This window comes from Pinus tabuliformis, chromosome X (assembly GCF_031772625.1).
Source record: "Pinus tabuliformis cultivar Carrire ecotype Pingquan chromosome X, CPIR1, whole genome shotgun sequence".
Classification (NCBI taxonomy): Eukaryota; Viridiplantae; Streptophyta; class Pinopsida; order Pinales; family Pinaceae; genus Pinus; species Pinus tabuliformis.
The window spans coordinates 705,159,103-705,179,658 of record NC_142308.1 but is presented as its reverse complement, the minus strand read 5'-3'; the positions used below and the strand labels follow the sequence as shown (position 1 = coordinate 705,179,658).

General features: G+C 38.2%; 1 protein-coding gene across 1 annotated transcript in view; it reads right to left on the bottom strand.

Annotated features, from left to right (window-relative positions):
• Positions 1-6,263: 6,263 nt before the first annotated feature.
• BGAL9 (beta galactosidase 9) overlaps positions 6,264-20,556 on the bottom strand; it is a 474,420-nt gene continuing 460,127 nt past the window's right edge. Inside the window, exons 18-19 of the mRNA XM_089453307.1 lie at positions 6,810-7,179; positions 6,264-6,684 (exon numbers count right to left, since the gene is read on the bottom strand). Of these exons, the coding sequence (XP_089309433.1) occupies positions 6,532-6,684; positions 6,810-7,179 (523 nt within the window). The 3' untranslated portion in view covers positions 6,264-6,531. The remainder of the gene's footprint in view (positions 6,685-6,809; positions 7,180-20,556) is intronic.

Sequence of the window (20,556 nt, the reverse complement as noted above, 5' to 3'; positions counted from 1 at the left end):
AATTTTTATTGATGATGAATTTGGAATTATGTCATTATTTCCCATTTCTAGCCCCAAGTATATGTATATACCTACCTTTGCTAAACGAGGGGTAATAGGTCCCATGTCACCGGAAATTCTCAGTTAGGAGATTTGGGTTTCAAACCTTCTAGAGCCATTTTGAGGCATCAAACGAGACTTTTTGGGGTTGAAACTTTGTGAGCATAATGCCCAAACTCCAACACTATTCTACACACCAAAACCTTTCTAATGGTGTGAAAATCACCTCAATTGGATATGGTATGCAGAAGTTATGCCTCCCACAAGTTGACTTACCTTGTTGACAACCATGGTATTGAGTGTGATGCCACACTAGTCTCCATTACTTACATGTGGGGCTAGCCATGTGTGGACATTCAAAATGATTCTAAAAGGTCCAAAACCTAACATTAACGAAGGGTTGAGGCATGTAAAAACACTGACTCGAGACAACCATCACGTCATGTTTAATACGAGGCCACTGGGAAGACGAGATCCCATTATTTTCATCTGAGGAAATTTTAGGTAAAAAATGGGTGTAAAAACAAAAAAGCACTATCAAAATTGACTTTATTGGATTCAAGATGAAGATGTCATCCCCATAGGTAAATATTTTGAAGGGAAAAGGAAAAATCTACTTTTTAAAACCGTACTTTCATGTATTTTCAATTTTTCTTTTATGCGGGCCTACCTAGAAATATGCAAAGTGGGTACTCGTTGGATGTGGAATTTAATTCCGCATCTAACAATTGTCTGCGCTTGAAATTTGAGTAAAACTATAAGGGTAAAAGCTGAAAATATACTAAAAAAGTAGTTTCCTTTATTTTTCTTTAAAAACTCATGACTCTTGTTTTATTATATTCCTTGGGAGGCCCATTTTAAACCTCAAAATTCCCCTAATAAGCATTGTACTTGTTCCATAGTTGAGCAAAACATCTAAGAGTGGGATTTGAGAGCATAATAGAGGAAGAAGAAGATTCAATCACAACCATTCTAGACATAGTGTTCAAAGGAAATTGCATAGCAAATGCCCCTTTCTTCGTATTTTCATTTTCTTATCTAAAAATGTAGAGCATAGGCCTCACCTTTTAGAGAGGTTTTCTCTCGTTTTCATTTATGTGGATGGTGTTTTCATTTGCTTGTTCTTTCATTTTGGTTTAGTTTTTTTCATAAATTTTGAGTAATAAGCTGGTGATGATAAATCTAAAATCAAAGGAAATAAACCTACATAATAAAAGGTTTCATCATAATACAAGATCTGTTGTGACGATTTGTTCCAGTGGAATATCCATGACAATTTACATGGCAATAATCTTTGGAGTGGTTTTTTTTACCAATAAAAAGTTTTCCAACTATGATCTAGTGTTAATCTATGCTGCACATGCCTCTTGTGTTGGTTTTATTTCTTGCAATGCAAAGTGTTCATAGTTATAAAGACTATCACGTGGTAGCTACCCTTAGGTGGTTGTTATAAAGACTATCACAAGGCAGCTTAGTACCAATAATACGTAGCCAACCACCCATTTCTCACTTACTCCTGTTATAACATATATTAGTGTAATTTAGATACGTATATGTGTCAATCCATAAATAAGAAAATCTTCATGCATTGAATCCGACTATGTCAGGTTATATCCTATCTAGTGTCATATTGCCAAGCAAATTTTTAGAAATTAAGACACCAGAAATTTGAAATTCTAGTGTAGTAAAAGAAGTGTTAAATGAAGATGATAAACAATAAGATTCGTCAACTTTGTTAAAGCCAAATTTGCAATTGATTTTTATGGAAACCACTATAAGATTAATTCCACATATCAATAGACATTATCAACTTTATTGACAACATTTGTAGTTGGGTTTTATGGAATCCAACATAAAATTGAGTCTCCACACTAGCATCTTATCTCGTGGCTATATAATTGGTATTCAAACGGCTATATAGTTGGTGTTCAAATAAAAATCTCTTTGGAGATTCAATTGAAAAATGGTATCTTATTATTTATTTAAGAAAACAACTCACTGATGAATATGTTTTACGAAACATTTTATTAACATGGAGTCTATCTAATATATACATGGAGAAAGATAACTGTCATAATATATCCATTACATTTGAATTTGAATTTCAGTTGTCTCATTTTTAAGTGCTCAAGTTTCTAAAATACTTTTAAGAATGATTTTCCAAGCCAAATGCAACCATACCTTAATCTTAACGTTATTGTTTCAAGAAATGTGTTTGAAGATTCAATCTTTCCTAAATAATTTTATACTTACAATGAGATAGTTGTCACAATATTTTTATTGTATTTAAGTTGATGCCATCTTTAGCTTAGTTAAAGTTACATAATTTTATAATTCATGAAAAATTTGATGAAGCAAATATTCAATTTAAATGTTTGATGTTAATTTCATATGTTGAAGTATCATGTACATTTAAATTTTTTATAAATTGACATACCCAATCTTAAATGAATACTCAAAATTATCCTAAATATATGGGTTTTAAATTGAAACCAAACAACTATAAAATAAATGACTGTAACTGGCTCATCAATAAATATGAGAAGAAGATGTCTCTCTGGACTCACATATGGCTATCAATAAGGGGTAGAGTCACACTAGTACAATTAGTTCTACAACTTATATCCACCAGATGCATTTATACAGACTGCCCAGTGAAAGAGGATAAAGGCCATTTGTTCTAGATTCATTTGGTTTGGAGTCAGAGGAGGGAAGAAATTTCACTTAGCCAATTTGGACATAGTCTCAACCGAAAAAGAATATGGAGGATGGGGTTTGCTAGACATTGGGATTTTCGACTGGGCATTAATGACCAAAGGTTTATGGAGAGTGGTTAGGGGAAAAGGCATCTGGCAAGATCTAATTATAAAAAAGTATATGTATAATACGACCATTGATGTGTGGGCAAGAACTATTAAGGATTTGAAGAAACGAGGTTCATATATATGGAATGGACTTGTATGATAAAAAACCTCTAATGGAATTTCAGGAATGGTGGCAAAATATCGGTGGGAATTGACCCTCTACAAGGCCTTGGAAATTATAGATTGTCTAGGGATCTCATTGACTCATTACATGCAAAGGATATATTTTTCATTCTTAAAGATACAAAGGATCATGCAAATGATATATTTTTCTTTCCCAAGTTCTTAAACATACAATGGATCATCCTACCTACCTCTTATGGAAGAATGTAGATCAATTAGGCCTTATGGAAGGACATGCAATCTGCTGGAAGTAATATATTGAAGACCTAACTATGACAGGGATTATGCTGGATGACAAAGAGGATGAATTGATATGGAAGGGGCCCACCAAGGAGGGGAAATTGATGGTGTTTGAAGTGTACAAACACATATAGAATGAGTTACAAAGGAATAGGTCCAGAAGCTGGTTTTAGGAAGCTTGGCACATAATGGTACCATTGAAGATCACCATACTTGCATGGCTAGCATGAAAGAACAAAGTGCTCACATGGGACAATCTGAGCAAGCGTGGTCTCCATGGTTTGAGCCGTTGTATATTTTGTAGGGAGACAAATGAAAATGGGACACATATTCTCCATTGTGATTTGGGTTTTGGTTCTCAAAGATTTCAACCTAGACAGAGGGTGGTCTTTCAACTCAGTAGAGGATTGTCTCATGTGGTGGTTTAGATGTAGGAAAAAACCAAAGTTTCTTCCTCTTTTCATCATATGGGGTATATGACATGCAAGAAATAAAAATATCCTTGAGGATGAGACATTGGATATCAACCAACTTCTCGCATTTGTGCTGTCGATTTGGAATATGCTAAACAGTGTAGGAGGACTCAAGGTACCCAAGGTTTGATTCTAGAAAGATTAATGGTGCCCCTGCCAACATGATACTTTGATGGGGCTTCACAACAGGGAAAATGTGGATATCGGGTGGTTATTGGCATCAAATAGAGTGAGGAATATCACTTCTATTGGTCGGGAGGAAGAGGCACAAACACAAAGGTTGAGATTATTAGCCTGTGGGGACTATTAAAAAATGCAAGGCGACTCCAGATTGAAAACATTTCTATCTTGAGGGACTTGAAATGTGTCATTGATTGGCAAGGCAAACATAGGCACTCCCGATTTAGGAAAAGAGGACCTTCAATAACATCAATTTTACCCATGTATACAGGGAATTCAACTCTATGGTAGATGGATTGTCAAAAAAGGGTCTGATGGTGGCACTTGGATCCATACATAACTCTCATTGGAAATGTGGCATCCTTTAGATGGAATGTCTCCTTCCAATCCGATAAGGAAAATATAGGGAATGTGGAAAAACTGTCATCTATAACCATGCTCTGTGTTATATAGATAATAGTACATATGTAGCTGAAGCTATAAATAGAAACTAGTCAGTAGTTAGATGATAACCATCTGAAAATAACACACTCAACATTCTAAGATTCAAGCAATGTCTTATGTTAATATTGATGTGAAAAACTTATCATGAGGCTAGATGTTTTTTGAACTATGATATACTAGTTTTTTGTTTTAAATAAAATCCAACATTTAAAAAACATTCTATAAATTGATGTTAAATTTAAAATTCAAATTAATAAACAAATTAAACTCCTAAATACAAATCAAAATATTGTACCATCAAAGGTATTTTACTATATTCTTATTATAGAATAAAGTTTTAATGCTTTTTTTAATATTAAATGAATATATTGATACAAACTTAAGATATGAATTTTAAATAATTTGTAAATTCACAGATAAAACTTAAATAAATATAATAATAAAATTGAAATCATGTCTAACATATATAATTTATTTAATTTATATTAAATTTTAAAAATTATTAAAACGTTATCCATTTATTTCTGTTTATAATTAAAGTCAAAGCTATCCATTTTCTCTATTTAAAATATCAAAGTTCTATTGATAAATCATTTAAGATTCTCAAATATCTTTTGAAATATTCTTGAAATAATATATGAACTAATTAAAAGGATTTTGTTGAGGCCTTGGGATAACGTTTTCATTTACTCTCATGGTATAAATGTAATCATAATGACATACAGACCAAAAATGACATACACATCAATAGTTCAGGCATGCATCCGTGTAGAAACAATCATTTATCATTTATCTTGGATTGTGGACTGTGAAAGGTTATGGATCAACCAGAAACTCTTTAAGGTTAAAATACAGCTAGAAATAAGGGTTTGGAAGCGGAGAAGTAGAAGTTATAGAAGTTGGTGTCGTTGTACACGATGGGTCAACAAAGAGGAAACTGGAGAAGAGGATCTCGTTGTTGTACACAATGAGTCAATATAAAGGAAACAGATGGGTGAAGTGCCCACGAGGATCAATGGTGAGCTCCAGTCACCGAAGGTTCATCATGTTTTTCTAATAGTATATGGATCAAACTGAAACTTGCATATACCACATGGACATAACGAACTGGTGGTTTTCATGGCTGGTTATCCAACTAGACTGATATAAGCCATTCGTATCCAGAGGGCATTTTAGTTCATGAGTGTCGCAGTCACAGAATGTGGTTAGATAACTGTTCTGATTCCTGTTGCAAAACTGCGATCTGAAAGTTTTACATGTGCTTCTAGGACGAAGCGGGAGTTTGGAGGTAGATTTAGAAAAACTATTGGTGTAGAACATGTAAAGCCGTAATTTTGTATGAATACTTACGTGAAGCGAATGAAAAAAAATGTACTGCATGTGATTAACGCTATTTATATTGTTGTGTCATGCTGATAAACAACATATTTGTGTTTATTTCTATTTTTTCCCCAGGGTATGATTGTTTTCATGTGGATTGTTCGGTAATGCTGGTAAACAACCATTTGTATTTTTTTCTTCAACAGGGTCATCTTCCTGTCTGGTAATAAAAAGTACGCAATCAATATTTCTGGAGCTATAGCTCCATCCATGCACGGGGCAGCATATGCCACCCGTTGGATTTAAGCAGGTACAAAATCCAACGAGTGGCATATACTGCCGCCCTGCATTAATGGAGCTATAGCTCCAGAAATATTGGTTGCCATAAAAAGTATATTAGTACATGTGGTGTCTGTGTTTGTCAGCATATAGAGATTCTGTCTAGTTAACTGGTGTGTTTAGGGCTCCTAAGTATTGGGTTTGTTTCCATGTACATATTCTAGGTGATTTCAACATCTTAATTTTAGCTTCAATGCATCGGATATCTGCACAGCTTGAGGTAGAAAAGGCACTCTACAACTTCAACAGAATAATGTACTTTAAAACATAATTAATATCTCTTTTTTTTTCACATCTATCAATGCATAGACTTCTATCTGTATTATTGACCTTAACGATTAAGATTGTCGTGTATGGAGATATTTCATATCTATTTACCAGTGTAGATGGAGACGCAAGGTAAGCTCCATTGTTGGATTGCAAATGCTTGATACAATCAAGTGTTAAGCATATCTTTTTAAGAGCCAGAATTAATTAATTAGAATGATAAAAGATCTCATCTGGTCTTGTCAATATGATTGTACAATACTGTCTGGAGCAGTTGACACAATCATGCAATTTGCCTCAATTGCTAACCTTTTCTCGGTTGTTCCTGGGCATGGATCACCTCCAAATATCTTTGTTGACACCGGGATTAAGCAGCTCTTCTTTCCTTGACATGCCTGCACAGTAAACCATATTTATCAAACATCTGGCAAATGAATAATTTGATTTTCCACACAGCTTTAGGTCCGGCACATAACTTTTTCCAAAAGAATATTAATCAACTGAGTGAGCATCAACATACTTGGATCACAACAGAATGTGAGGTATCTGCGTGGCATGTCCCTTGAACATATCGTCCACAATGTCCCTCTGGATTTCCAAAACTGGCAAAAGTGATTGAAACGATTTCTTGTCCATCATCACATTGCAGGTGCACCTCGGGAGATGGAATTGTTAATTCATACATGTTAACGTATCCTCCTCCTCCTGCTGTCAAATTGATTAAATCGGACCACACACGAATCGGCGGAGGATGAGATTGAGAGACTTCCGCACATATGGTTTGAGTGACACGTACATCAGCTGAGATTTCCAATGGATTTCCTCCACTCTCCTCAAAAACAACCAACAGATTATTGATTTCCTGCAACCAAGCGCGAGGAATATGGTACCTATACAAAGAGCAATTGTCCTGTAGAATCAGTGAGATTATCAAGGAGCAGTCTAACCCAATCACCAAGTCTGACACATGATCTCTTTTACGAGGGAAATATTAATCTGATTAAAATGGAAAAAGTAAGAAAAATAAGTATATTTAATGTTTTTGTTGTGCCTCGAAACATGAAACCATCTCTGCATAAATTTGTCATGCAGGTATTGTTGAGAAAACCTCCTAGAAGACCTCCTGTCAGTTAATCATACCTCCTAGAAAGAGAATATTAATGATTGTAAAATAAAGATAAAACTAAATATTTATCAGAGAAGCGGTCACCAACCAAGCAACAATTGATTGTGTGCAAATAGGATGAGTTATGTGGTTTTTCACAATTTTGAAACCCATATAGACACGCCTAATAAACTGCTATTGCTCTAAGTAATAATAATAAGAAGTTGCATCCTATTTTTCAGGCAAACTTTCACAACAAATAAATATTGAAAGGGTTGTCCATCTTCAAGAAAACGAATAGGTTGCGGGGTCAATGCGCTTTACAGGGACATGTAACTGGGCAAAGATAAAAATAATTGGACTTAGAGGATATGTTTGACTCTCTTGAGTTAAGATTTGAAGTCTATTAGGTAGTTGGTGCATGGTTACTCAATGTTAAAGGGTTATCTTTGATAAATAAGGTTCACTCGGTCATTGGTACTTATTAATAATTGAGCCATAAATAATTAAGATTTTGTTAATGAGAAATTATTTATAAAGGTAGAAAGTTATGTGGTGTTTTGTCAATTATTTTCATTATATTGGAGCTCGACTAATTTGGAGATTCTCCCCTCGAAGAGGTCCATAAACATTGATCATTTTCTCAATTGTCAATATAAGGCCTTATATTCTGCAGGATCAATACTTTTCTATTTTATATTTTTCAGTTTATATTTCCTCAGATATTGCTCATAATGCACTGTTAAGTACACTACAAACTTGTGTCAGCGTGCACCCAATTTTTAGGGAAAATTCTTTTAGGCTTAGAGATGTGTTCCAACATCTTTAAACACAGATCCATCATTAAGAGGGTAAAACTATGGTTGGGAAGCATACATACAGGGAACACAAGTAGATTCACCTAGTTGGATGCTCTTGTACACCTCTATTGGTTCCTGGTAAGTAGTACTGCATCAGACAAGATCTATATACAGATCCATTCTTCCACATACCTTTGAGCATTTAGGAAGATGCTAGTGCACCTGAAACACTCTTTACACCAACCTATTAGTCATTTTGTTGCTATAGTATTATTGCCACACCATCTAGCAGGGCCCTAGGAGGGGAACCTATGGGACAACTACTAGACCAAGTGACAACAATGGGACAAAGGATCCACTGTCACTCAGTTAATGTTCCCTGCTCTTTGCGAACTTTTACCGATGGGAGGAGTCCCAATATGAAAGAAATCACTTGTGATGATAGGGTCAATGACAAGGTATGGAGGGATTCCCAAGGCCCATTCAAGTAGAGACACAATAAGGGCTCCACGCTTCAATGAAGCTAAAGGCTCTTTGAGAAAGACCTAGGAGCTAAGAAACTGGATTCGTCCAAAACCCTTGACGAATCGCGAATCGGTCGAATCCGACACGATTCTCTGCGGATTCGTGTCAATATTTCAGGGCATGTCGTGTCCTCTTGTGGCACGTCGTGTCCAGCAACGGGTCGCGAATTTCCAATCGTGTCTCGAATTTTATGACGAGTCTTGGTTTGCGGATTCGTTTCGATGGCTCGGAACGCACTCGAATTTCATCAAAGTCGAATTTCTTCAAAGTGGGTTGTCGATTATTATTGGTGGCGTAATTTTTTTTTATGCACTGAGCACCGAAACCAAGTTTGGTTTATTGTCGTGCCATATTTCTCTTAATCCTGGGTTATACAAGAACACCTTCAGAAGTTGCCCGTGAGATCCAATGATACTTATAGCTTTATGTTGCAAATCACCGCCAAAATTCATGTACAGGGCATGACTAATTAATGCAAAGGGTCGAATGTTTAAATCACTATCAGCGCAAATCTTCATAAGCAACATATCATTGCAAAGAGGGTCATACATCGTGTCAAACCAAGGAGAAGTGCGTGCCAAACTGCTTGCTCCGCTGGTATCAGCGTCGATTAGTGCTATGTTGAGCATCCATTAGCGGCCAACGCTTACATTTTGTATCAGCGCCGAGTCTGAATGAAGGCCGAAACCAAATATTTCAGTTGACGGCAGATCGTAAGCTAATTATTAAGAGAAGGGCCAAAACAAAATTGTCTCATTGTCGTAAAGGGCAAACATTTCATTCAAATCGAAATGTGCTAATGGTGTAGTTGATGGTTGAATATGTTGCGAACAAAGGTCGACCAATATCAAGACAACACAATGCTATCGATTTGGGAGCTGAGTTGCCTCTATCGGAGCTAAGGAACCACAGTCACCCCTGCGCATTTGTTGTCTGAAGTGCAAACTTGACGGGATGTTTGAGGAGGTCGTAGCGACTCTCCATAATAACTAAGGGATCGAAAAACTGTTTCAAAAAGTTGCTCAAAGAGTCGAAATCTTGCTGGAATAGACTGTGGGTTCATGGAAACAAAAACTGTTGCATATTCACTACATAGGGGGTCGAATTAATTGTGGGTTGCTAGCCACAACCTTTTCCATCAACGATTTGAACTGTTGACGCATTCCTCCTTTATGTATTAAGCATGTATTTATTAAATTGAAATCAATAAATTTGTATCATTAATTAAAATTTGTGTAAGAAATATGCTAATATCTAATTTTTAATATATATATATATATATATAATATATTTTTAATATATTATATATATATATTTTTAATAAAATAATATATAACGTGTCCTAACGTGTCCTGTTCCGGGGGTCAGCGTGTCCCGAATCCGACACCACGAATCCCGAATCCTACGTGTCCCGAATCCCTGTGTCAGGTGACTTAGCCTAGGAGGAAAATCTAAACTTAGGGTTTGAGATTTTCAATGGTGATGAGTATACCTAAGGTCAAGACTTTCGAGATGATATAGCACCTCTCAAGAAGCTTTATAAGATGACTGGAAACCATAAATAGGCTTTTTCTATCCTTGAGAGACCTAATTTAGGGCTTATGCTAGACCTAAGGTTTTAGGATATATGTGGGAGGAAATTCCTCCAAAGCATTCAATAGATCAAGGCAAAACAAAGGAAAGGGTTTCAGAGTTTATTCCACTGCGTACTAAGTTCATATGGCCCTCAAGAAAGCCACCAATCCAATAGATTCAACCTAGGTTACCCTTCTAGGGCACACCTAGGGCATCAAGATTTATGAAGAATCTACCATGGGAAGTCAACCAAATTTTCATATCGTCTAGAGAAAACACTACGGAAGAGTCATATCCAAGTGGATTTAAAAAATTCGTCCTCTAATGCAATTTGTTGAATGCCCTAGCTAGCCATCTTAAGGAGAGGGGCTGAAAATTTTAGGAGAAGAAAAGAGATAAAAGGGAAGGTTGAGAACCAGTGCCTAATCCTTGGGCTATGGAGTCTAAGATGATTCAAGATTTTGCTAAATTCGTCTTCAAGGAAGCCAAAGAATGATGCTTTAGCAATTACTCTTCAACAATTACCTACTCAATATCTATGGCTTATCATGGAAGAAGAACGATATCCCATCCACCAGGATCATTCATATTATTTCATTCAATAAGTAACATGTGCAATTTACAACCAAACAACCTTTTCCAATGATTCAATAAATTAGGGCACAAGAGATTTACGCAGTTGCAATAATTCCTTAAACATTATTCCAAGAAAAATCTTCAACAAAATAGCACTTACAAGATGACAAGAGATATATCTAACCATAGAAAAGAAGTAGCTCCAAGAGAAATCGAAATTTAGCTCCCAAAGTTATCTAACTACATCAATAGCCTCCAATAGCATCCAAGAGAAAAGTGTGGAATTCTTATACAAGAGAGAATCCAAGTGATGATGATGATTTCTCACAATGAGTCATCTCTATTTATACGAGTCCAACCTAATTCAAATTAGCCTAATTAGCCCCAACAATTCTAAAATAATGTGCAAATAACAAATTTTGGTGACAAGCCCACCAAGTAGCTAATAAAGTGATGAAGAAGCCATCCATAAGTGAGCTGAAATAATGAAGTCGTGATGTAGGAGGGCCCATTGGAGGGCCTTGTTGAATCCTTAAGGTGCTATGATGAGAGAGAGGGCTCCATGAATGATGGACAAGGGGGTGGCCCCTTAATCACTATGTAAATCATCATGTGGTTGTGGCTCTCGAGCACAAGTATTGGTCTCATGGGTTTCCAGATAAAAAATAAGCCTATAGACTACTCGAAATGAGGGCATTGACAATGGAGCTTTCCTTCGAATGTCTCAAGGGTGAGACAAACCTCCTATGGGCCTCAGATCAGTTGCCAAACCATGTGTACACTGCTAAGCCAACTAGGGCAATGCTGGTCCAAGTGCATCTGTAATATTCCTACTTAGGAAACACAATGATAAACAAAGAAAATAAGAACACGCACACAAAAATTCAAACATATACGTGAACACCAAGAATTTCACCAAAAATAACACCCAACTGAGCCATTTTATTATATAGAACAGTAGTACAATGGGGGTCTGGTGTGACTGCACACACAAAAATTCAAACATATACGTGAACACCAAGAATTCCACCAAAAATAACACCCAACTGAGCCATTTTATTATATAGAACAGTAGTACAATGGGGTTCTCGTGTGACTGCACTTGGGCTTGCAAAAAAGGCAAGCTAGAGAAGCCCCAGGTGGAGAAGTGCAATGCCCAAATGTTGGAATATGTGGCTTCAGCTATGCCCTACGCTACCTTGGTGAAACTGCACTGTCTGCTGCAAAGGATTTGCTATTTGACCCACTTTCGCTGCTTAGAAAATTCTGGGAAATTAACCTTGGGCTCCTCTCAAATAACCCACCAAAACCTAGGCAGGCTTTGGCCTACTTCTTGTTCAAAAGTGTAACTAGGTTCGGTCTTCATAATGACATGTGCAAGTATGATTTTATGTAATTGATGTAAAAAAGAAAAATAAAATTATTATTGTAATGCTTGTCTCATGGGTTTCATGAGCAAGGAATTTTATTTTTAGTATGACTCCCATTGTGAGTCATTAGGATTGGTCATAAAGTCAATATGAGTCAATGTCATGTATGAAGGACCCTTCTTGGGCATGTTACAAATGTATATAAGTCAATAGAATTGTCAAAGTAGCCCTCCAAGACAAGCACAAGTTATCCCTCTTCAAGTCGGCTTTAAGATGAAATGCAAAACTCATGTCGGCTCACCTAAATTAGAGACACAACTCTTCATATGATCATGTTGGCTAATTACATGGACAGACTACTATAAATAGGCAGCTCGGCCTATTCCACAGTCATGCAATTCGGATCTCCTCTGCAATTCAAGTATCTACTACAGAGACAAGTTTGGTTGACAGTTGAGGCAAGGAGCTCGGATAAGGGTACAAAGATAAGCTCAGTTTCGGTATTATCAAATTCTGGTTCAATGCTATCTCAGATGTGAAATCTCGGTGCTATATCACAGTCAAAAGTTTTAGTGATACCACAGTGACATCCCCTCACTGTCTCAGTGCTATATCACAATAAGGATCTCGGTGTAATCTCTATCTCACAGGAAAGAGAATTTGGTGCCACCACAGCAAAGAGAATTCGGTGCTACCATAGGAAGAAGGTCACAAGTGTGTGACAAGGTCTCGGTGCTATTACATGAAGAAGGTCTCGGTGCTACCTCAAAGAACAGTGACTATGGTTTAGTGGTGTGACTTCAGGATTTGGTGCTACTGCTAAAGGAGAGGTTCGGTATCCTTGATAAACTCAGTGACCACAAAATTCAGTACCATTACAGTGACCTCAGTTCGGTGTCATCACATGACCACAGTGATCTCATGTGGTGCAAAATCTGAAGTAGAAGGAACCGAGAGAGAGTAAATGAGAAGGTGGAAGAGGACTTGTGTCTTGGTCTTGGAGTGGCAAATAGGTCAAGCATCTTGGTCTTGGTATTCGTCAATTGGAATCTCTATAAGAAAATTTTGTGTGGGTTCTCCTCTCAAAGAGTGAGAGGTTTTGGCCCTAGCAGATAGCCTACATCCTCTGTCTCTTGTCTATTTATGTTCATGCATTGGTATCTGTTTGATGAAGAACACTAATAACTTAAGAAAAAAGGTCCTAATCTAATGAAGTAAAAGGCACTCACAAGCAGTTACTAATTAAGAGAAATCACCTAATTCATGATGGCCTAGATTTCTCAACATGGTATCGGAGCTAAGGTGCCTAAGTCAAGGAATGGCATCTAATCAAGAAACACTTAAGGATCAAGCTTCAAGCAAGGCATAAAAACAAAGATCATTGTGAAGTCAGATCTACAAAAGAAGCATTATAACCCTAGATCGAAGAAGAAATCTACAAAGAATATTGGTGAAACCCTCAAGCCATCTCACCGAGACCTCAAAGATCCTCATCAAGTTGACAAGATCTACAAACCAAGGTAGCTTGAAGTTTATTCATTCAAGGGAAGCGAGATCAAAGGTCACTATCATTATCTTCAAAAGGTTCTAAGGCAGTCTCCCTCTCATTGAAGCAAGGTCACCATCATTGAAGACATCATCAAGCCATCATTGATCATCATCATCATCAAAGGCATTTATCATCAAAGGTCTAAGGTGATCTATCTCCTTGTGGAGTCAAGAATCACTCTTGAAGAAAACTATCTTCATCAAGAAGGAGTTTTCTACTATCTATATCATCATCAAATTCAAGGAGGAAGCAAGTGGAAAAAGAAGCATCTACACAAGTAAGTATATTTATGACTTCATCTGAATTTGTCAAAATGTCTTTTTGCAAGAAAAGCAACAAATTGGTTGGGGCTTCAAACTTTCTTGCATAGAAGAAAAGGACAAATCTGAATCTTATTGAGAATGAGGTCATGGAACATGTTAAGGGCTCAATCACCAAATCTCCAAAAGAAGATGCTCAAGCATTTACTAGGTTCATGAAAGGGGAAGCGAGGGCTCAAAGGATTCTCATAGAATCCATCAAGGATCCCCTCATCCCATATGTATCTAAATTCGAAACTTCAAAAGAAATCTGTGACAAACTGGTAGAGTTGTATTCCGTAAGCACTGTTGGAGAAGTCATCTCATTAAGGTAGGAACTCTACAAGCTGAAGATGTCAAGAGAAGATGGAATAGCCTCATACTTTATGAGGATATTTGAAATCAGGGATCAACTTCAAGATCGAGGAGAAGTCATGTCTGATAGAGAAATGACTACAGTTGTACTAAATGCACTACCAGAGGAGTGGGGTAACTTTACTTCAAGCATCTATGGGAAGAAAGAAGCTACTACCATTCCAGGATCTATGGTCACTATGCAAGATTGAAGAATCTAGACTAAAGGCCAAATCCGATGTGGGAGCAAGAATATGGGCACTACAAAAGAGATTGACCTAAGGTCAAGAAGGACAATAAAAGAGGAAGAGAAGAAGCCCATATCACCGAAGAAGTGGAGGAAGCTTAAAAGAAGAAATCCAAGAAAGAGGAAGTAAGAGATCTCTACTATGATTGAGATAGTCTTCCTCACCGAAGTTCATTTCATAGTTCCTAAGTCTTCTGTTATAGGATATGGCTATAATAAATGATGGGATGCATCGTGGCATCATAGAAGCATTAGAAGCAAGAGCTCGTGACATCACCATAGGGAAACATGAAGGACAACTGGAACAAAATCTATGGTAGTCAACTATGAAGGATATAGCTCTTGGGAACCTCATTGGAAACTTAAGGAAAGGAAGAAGTCATCCAGGACAAGTCTCATCATACCTCAGTCAAAAGGAAACATCTGTTGATGGGGATATTCAAGATCCTCAAATTTCTCTGATGAAATCTTCATCAGAAGGTTCACTGATCTAGAGAGGAAGCAAAGTGTTTCATTAGGAATTCCAATTTGTGGAATTCATGGGATGATGGTATGATGACATAAGAGATGGAAGCAGATCAAGGGATTGAAGCTCTTTTCAATCAAGGAAGCTACTAAAGGAAGCCTAGATGACCTAAAGGAAAATGAGGTATGTATGCTTGTATTCGATATTATAGAGTCATGTCATATGGTTGCAGGTAACATGAATCAATGCTCCATCTTGAGAGCATGATCAAAAGGAAAAGGATCTCCTCCTCTGAAAGGATGCAGGAAGGCATAGGTCACACTAGATGAAATCAACATAATATGTCCTCATATGAAAATGAGGTGGTTGACAGTAATTAGAGGAACTCTGATTGGAAGTTCCTGGGAATGAAATATGTGAAGAAAGGAAGGAAGAGATTGTGGACTATGCAACCATGTAAAAGGAAATTAGCATCCGAGAACTAGAAGATTTGACTAGGAAATCTCCCGTAAAGATATGAAGACTCTGATGGAAGTCTGAAAAAGATGGAGACCCTTGACAATGGATATCTTTGGGAGATATGTCAACATGTATGCAGGATGCTGATGCAAACTGGAAGATGTCATGATGAAATACCATCACAAAGGTAATTTTGATTTAATTTCTTGTTTTTGAACAAATCTCTGGATGGGTTTATGCAAGTCTGGCAAAGGAAGAACTATGGATGTCTTCCAAGAGGACCATATAGAAGGATGTAAGATCCTTCCGGAAATAATGGCATGAAGGAAGGCCAAATATGCACTGATGGATCACTTTTCGATAAAAGGAATGATGACATGATTGACTCATGGATGAAAGTGATGGATGGTCTGTGCCCTATGAAGAAGTCCCAAAAGATGAAGACTTCGTTACGAAGAAGAAATTCATGACATGGAAGGAAGGAGTTCTTCAAGCAACTGGTTGTCCCATCATCTCCACTTGAGGAGTTGCTTGTTGAAGAGTCTAGGGCAGTTATAGTTTAGTGAGATTCTTCTTAGCTTGATAACTATTTGTGATGTTTTTAACTTTTCTTCTTAGCATATTCTTCACTTGTTATTGTTAGAGTGTGTCTTCATAATAGCTACCAAAAACAAAGAGACAAGAACACGAGATGTTGGCATGCTGCTAGGGCCAAAACCTCTCCCTCTTGGAGAGGAAAACCCAAACAAAATTCTTCTTAGAGTGATTCCAATTGACGAATACCAAGACCACAACCCTTGACCTGCCAAGCCACTCTAAGACCAAGACACCAAGCCTCTTCTTGCTGTGAGATCATCATTATTGTTGCAACACTGAAGCCATATTTACTGCATCACTGAGATTGTCATTACTGCTGCAACACCATGCCATTACTTCTTCTTTATCAAGGTCTTTGTTAAGATTATGACTTGAGGATCATGATTGGGATCATGATCACCATCATCCAGAACGCTTGTTGATACAGAGTGTAACCTTATTATATATATGCCGAGTCTCTGACTATGTTTCCTTCATGTGTTAAGATCTTCGTTGTTATAGGTATTGTCATGTCCCCTTTCTTATTCTTCTTCATAGTAAAACCAGGGTGGATTTCCAGGACAGGGGATGGCTTATTTGGCCTCAGGGATAGATCCACTTCAGGTGCTAAGGAGCATGACTTTCACGAACTTGGCCCCTTTTAAAATAATAGTTCGTCACTCCCTACTATAATCTGCCCAAAGAATAAAATTCGACCACCTTAATTAATTGGGCCTTTAGACTTTGATAACTGCATACGTCAGCCTTCACAAATATATAAATCAACCCCTTTAAAGAAAACTTTGGCCAAGCCAATACCTTGGTCACAAAAAAATAATTTGCTCACGTAAAAGATACTGCCCCAAATAATGCGATGGCAACAAAATTAAGATGTTCGACGATTTTGTTGAATGCATCCAACAATTTCTATAGTGTGATGGTTTGATCTTGCAGATGTTCCAATGCTTCTTCAACATTAGGAAACATCATCCTGACAGAGTCATAGCACACATGCAGTCCATCTTGTCATGATGTATGAGAGGCCGCGATGCCATCTGTCCGGAGTTGCAGTCTCGATTGTTGTCTGTTTGGAGGAGAGAACAGTTGGTCTCACCTGTTGCTTATGGTCTCGCTAAGAGGTTGGTTGAACAGAACATTAGGCTATTCAGGAGACAGTTGACCAGGGAGGAGCAACTCAGGTTTGGGGGATCATGTAGCAAGAAGGACATGAGGAGGAAGGGACTTCACTTTGTCTACAAGGGACCTTGGAGACCTAACCACTCATGCTTGAGTGACGCCGATGAGATGATAGAGGTAGAGTAGGAGGAGATTCCTTTTGACTTTCAGGGTGAGGATTCTTCTTTGGATGAGTCCATGGGTTCATACAATGATACCTCTGAGGAGCAGTCATATGGAGTTGATGACAGTAGCCCAAATATGCATCCATGTGTGGTAGAGGAGTACGAGGAGTAGCTAATTGTTCCCATGTGGGAAAGAGATCAGGGAGTAGATGAGCAGCTGATGATTCAACATAGAGAGCACATAGAGGAGCATGAGTCATGGCGAGTCATTAACATCAGGCCAGATTCATGGGTCCTAGGAGAGACATTCAGGATAGTGTGTCACCAGTGATGAGTCAGCATGAGCAGCATATGATGGAGCGTGAGTCAGCTGAGGAGGATGAGGCGCACAGTATGCATGATGAGCCTTTTTGGGAGAGCCAATTGGAGGTTCATATTGAACCCGTGATGATGGAGGATGAGCAACCACCCTTGGGGTCAGTCATTGATAAGGAGAAAAAAATGTACAGACAGCTAATAGGGTGACAATGTTCGCTGACACTTGTCCTCAGGAGATGCTGGAGTATGACAGGACAATTTGGCAGGAGATTGGTGGATTGGAAGAGCGTGGAGTTTCCTATCAAGCGAGGGAGATGGTAGTGCATCCATCTTTGGGTCTACCCATTGATGAGGTGCAAAGAGGTGTAGTGGCAGCTAGCCGAGCTGCAACATTTTCAGGCAGCAACGCTCTCTAGGAGTACATAGACAGGGCTTGTAGCACAATTTGGCTACTTGTACCCATTACAGGGAGAGAGGCAGGACTTTCTCGATGGATATTGCTGACCAACTAGATAGGGCAGCATGAGTTGAGCATGGACTAGTATCAGCATAGTAGACTCGTTCCTTACACAAGAGTCCATGACTTAGATTGGCGGGAGATCATGATTTGGTATCCTATTGATGGAGTATCATTCTTAGTTGGGAGCAGTGTACGATAGGAGCCCTTAAAGGTGGGGGATATTACATGCTCCAGTCGGCATCAGAATGTGGGTTGGCCACTCATCAGTATCTTAGCGCAGCATCAGTATGGTGAGACTGACCTTGGGGTATGCCAAGGATTGGATTGGAGAGAGGTGATGAGCTGGTACACAGTTGGTAGGGTAGCATTCACAGCCGAAGCTACAGCACAGCGAGAGCCATGTAGCATTAATGCTCCTTGATGGCATTAGGATCCAGGTGGATCTACTGGTAGCAGGTTGAGTCAGAGATGGACATGGGATCCAGGTATTGGAGGATCCAGTCATATTTTGATAACTTGGAGACGTGGCGTGGCAATGTTGCACGAAGCGGGGGCGAAGTGGAAGCGTTTTTTGGAAGCGGGGACGCGGAAGCGTCATTTTCCAAAAATCTAGGAAGCGAAGTGTCTGCTATATATATATATATATATATATATATTTTATATTTTTTTGCATTTATACTCAAAACAAACATCCCAAATAGCAAATTAATTGTAGAAGACATGAAAACATGCATATTTTTGCATAAATCAAGATAGATATAACATCCATTGTACATTAATGATTAATTATTCGAACATCAACCATTTAGATGCATCAACCATCTAGAATCTAGATTCTTCTCCTCTTGTCTAGCCTTTGCCTCTACCTCGATTGTCTAGGGATATTAGTCAACATTGCCCAATTTTGATCAAACTACCTAATTCAAGGCTTAAAATATGGTAGAAAAAGCTTAACATGCTTGATCGATGATTTTGACTTGATTGAAAGGTAATTTTTTGCTAAGGGCATGCCGCGTGACAAAGGAGTTCAACAATTAACACCACCAACACTAGGGTACATATAGGGCTTGGTGCTCTTGATTAAATGCTAATCGCATACCTTCATACTTGATATAATCTAATGAAATGCCACAATCCCATTGATCCTGAATTCCTGAAAACTGTTAAGTCTGCTGAATTTTGAATAGGATATGAAATTCTATTTTCTCCATATGAAGTCCAATGAGGCTAGAACCACTCTCAAACATCTTGAGTCATTTCATGGTAATGTTAAGAATTTAAGTAAAAGGATGAAAATGAAAAATAAAGGAGAATGCCACTTTTACTTTAAGAATTTAACATTACCATGAGGGAGCATCTGCTATATTTATATTTTTTTTGCCTTCATTCGTCACCCTAACACAAGGTGGACCCACCCCCAACAAGCAAACTCACCTAAAATTAAAAAAAAAATTGAAAAACAAACGATTTTCTAAACGCTTTTCTGGAAGTGTACGGAAGCGTGCAGGAAGTGTACACTTCCTCCTCCGAAGCGCCACGCTTCCGATGCCCGAAGCGCCGTACGAAGCGTGCTTCGGCACTTCGGAAGAGACGCTTTCGTACCACGCTTCCAAATTTCCAGGAAGGGGCGCTTCTGAATTTCGGAAGCGCGCTTCCGGCTAAGCTTCCTAGGCGCTTCCGTACGGGACGCGTTTCGGGGCTTGGAACCGTGGGGGGGGGGGGCGCTTCGTGCAACATTGTGGCGTGGACCAGTGGTTCGTATGGGATCCGGGCATTGGGTCTTAGTTATGTTGGGCCACCAGATTGGTCAACAAATTTGGATTGCTTGAGGGCAAGCAATCTTGGGGTAGGAGGATTGTCATGTCCCCATTTTTATTCTTGTTCATAGTACAACCAGGATGGATTTCCAGGACAGGGGATGGCTAGGTCAGTGGAGCAGGTTTATGTTATTAGGGGTCTTGATGGAGATTTGAGGAGTTTTTATGGGATTTGATGGCATTCGCTTAGCATATTCCATTAACACAGTTTGCCTTTCATTCTGTTGCATTTCGACAACTTTCAAAAATCAGCATTATTATTGGGCATAACTTAATTAATTATGCTCGAGGTGGCATTCCGAGGAGATTAATTGATGGCACACCTCAGTGTAATAGTTCATTGGAACCGGAATGAACAGATCTACATGATGGGACTTTTGGATGGGAGTTTTAGTGACCTGAGGAGACATGGTGGCCAATTTACCCTTTTCTCGCATTAAAAAGAATAATTTAATTAAAATAAAAGAGGG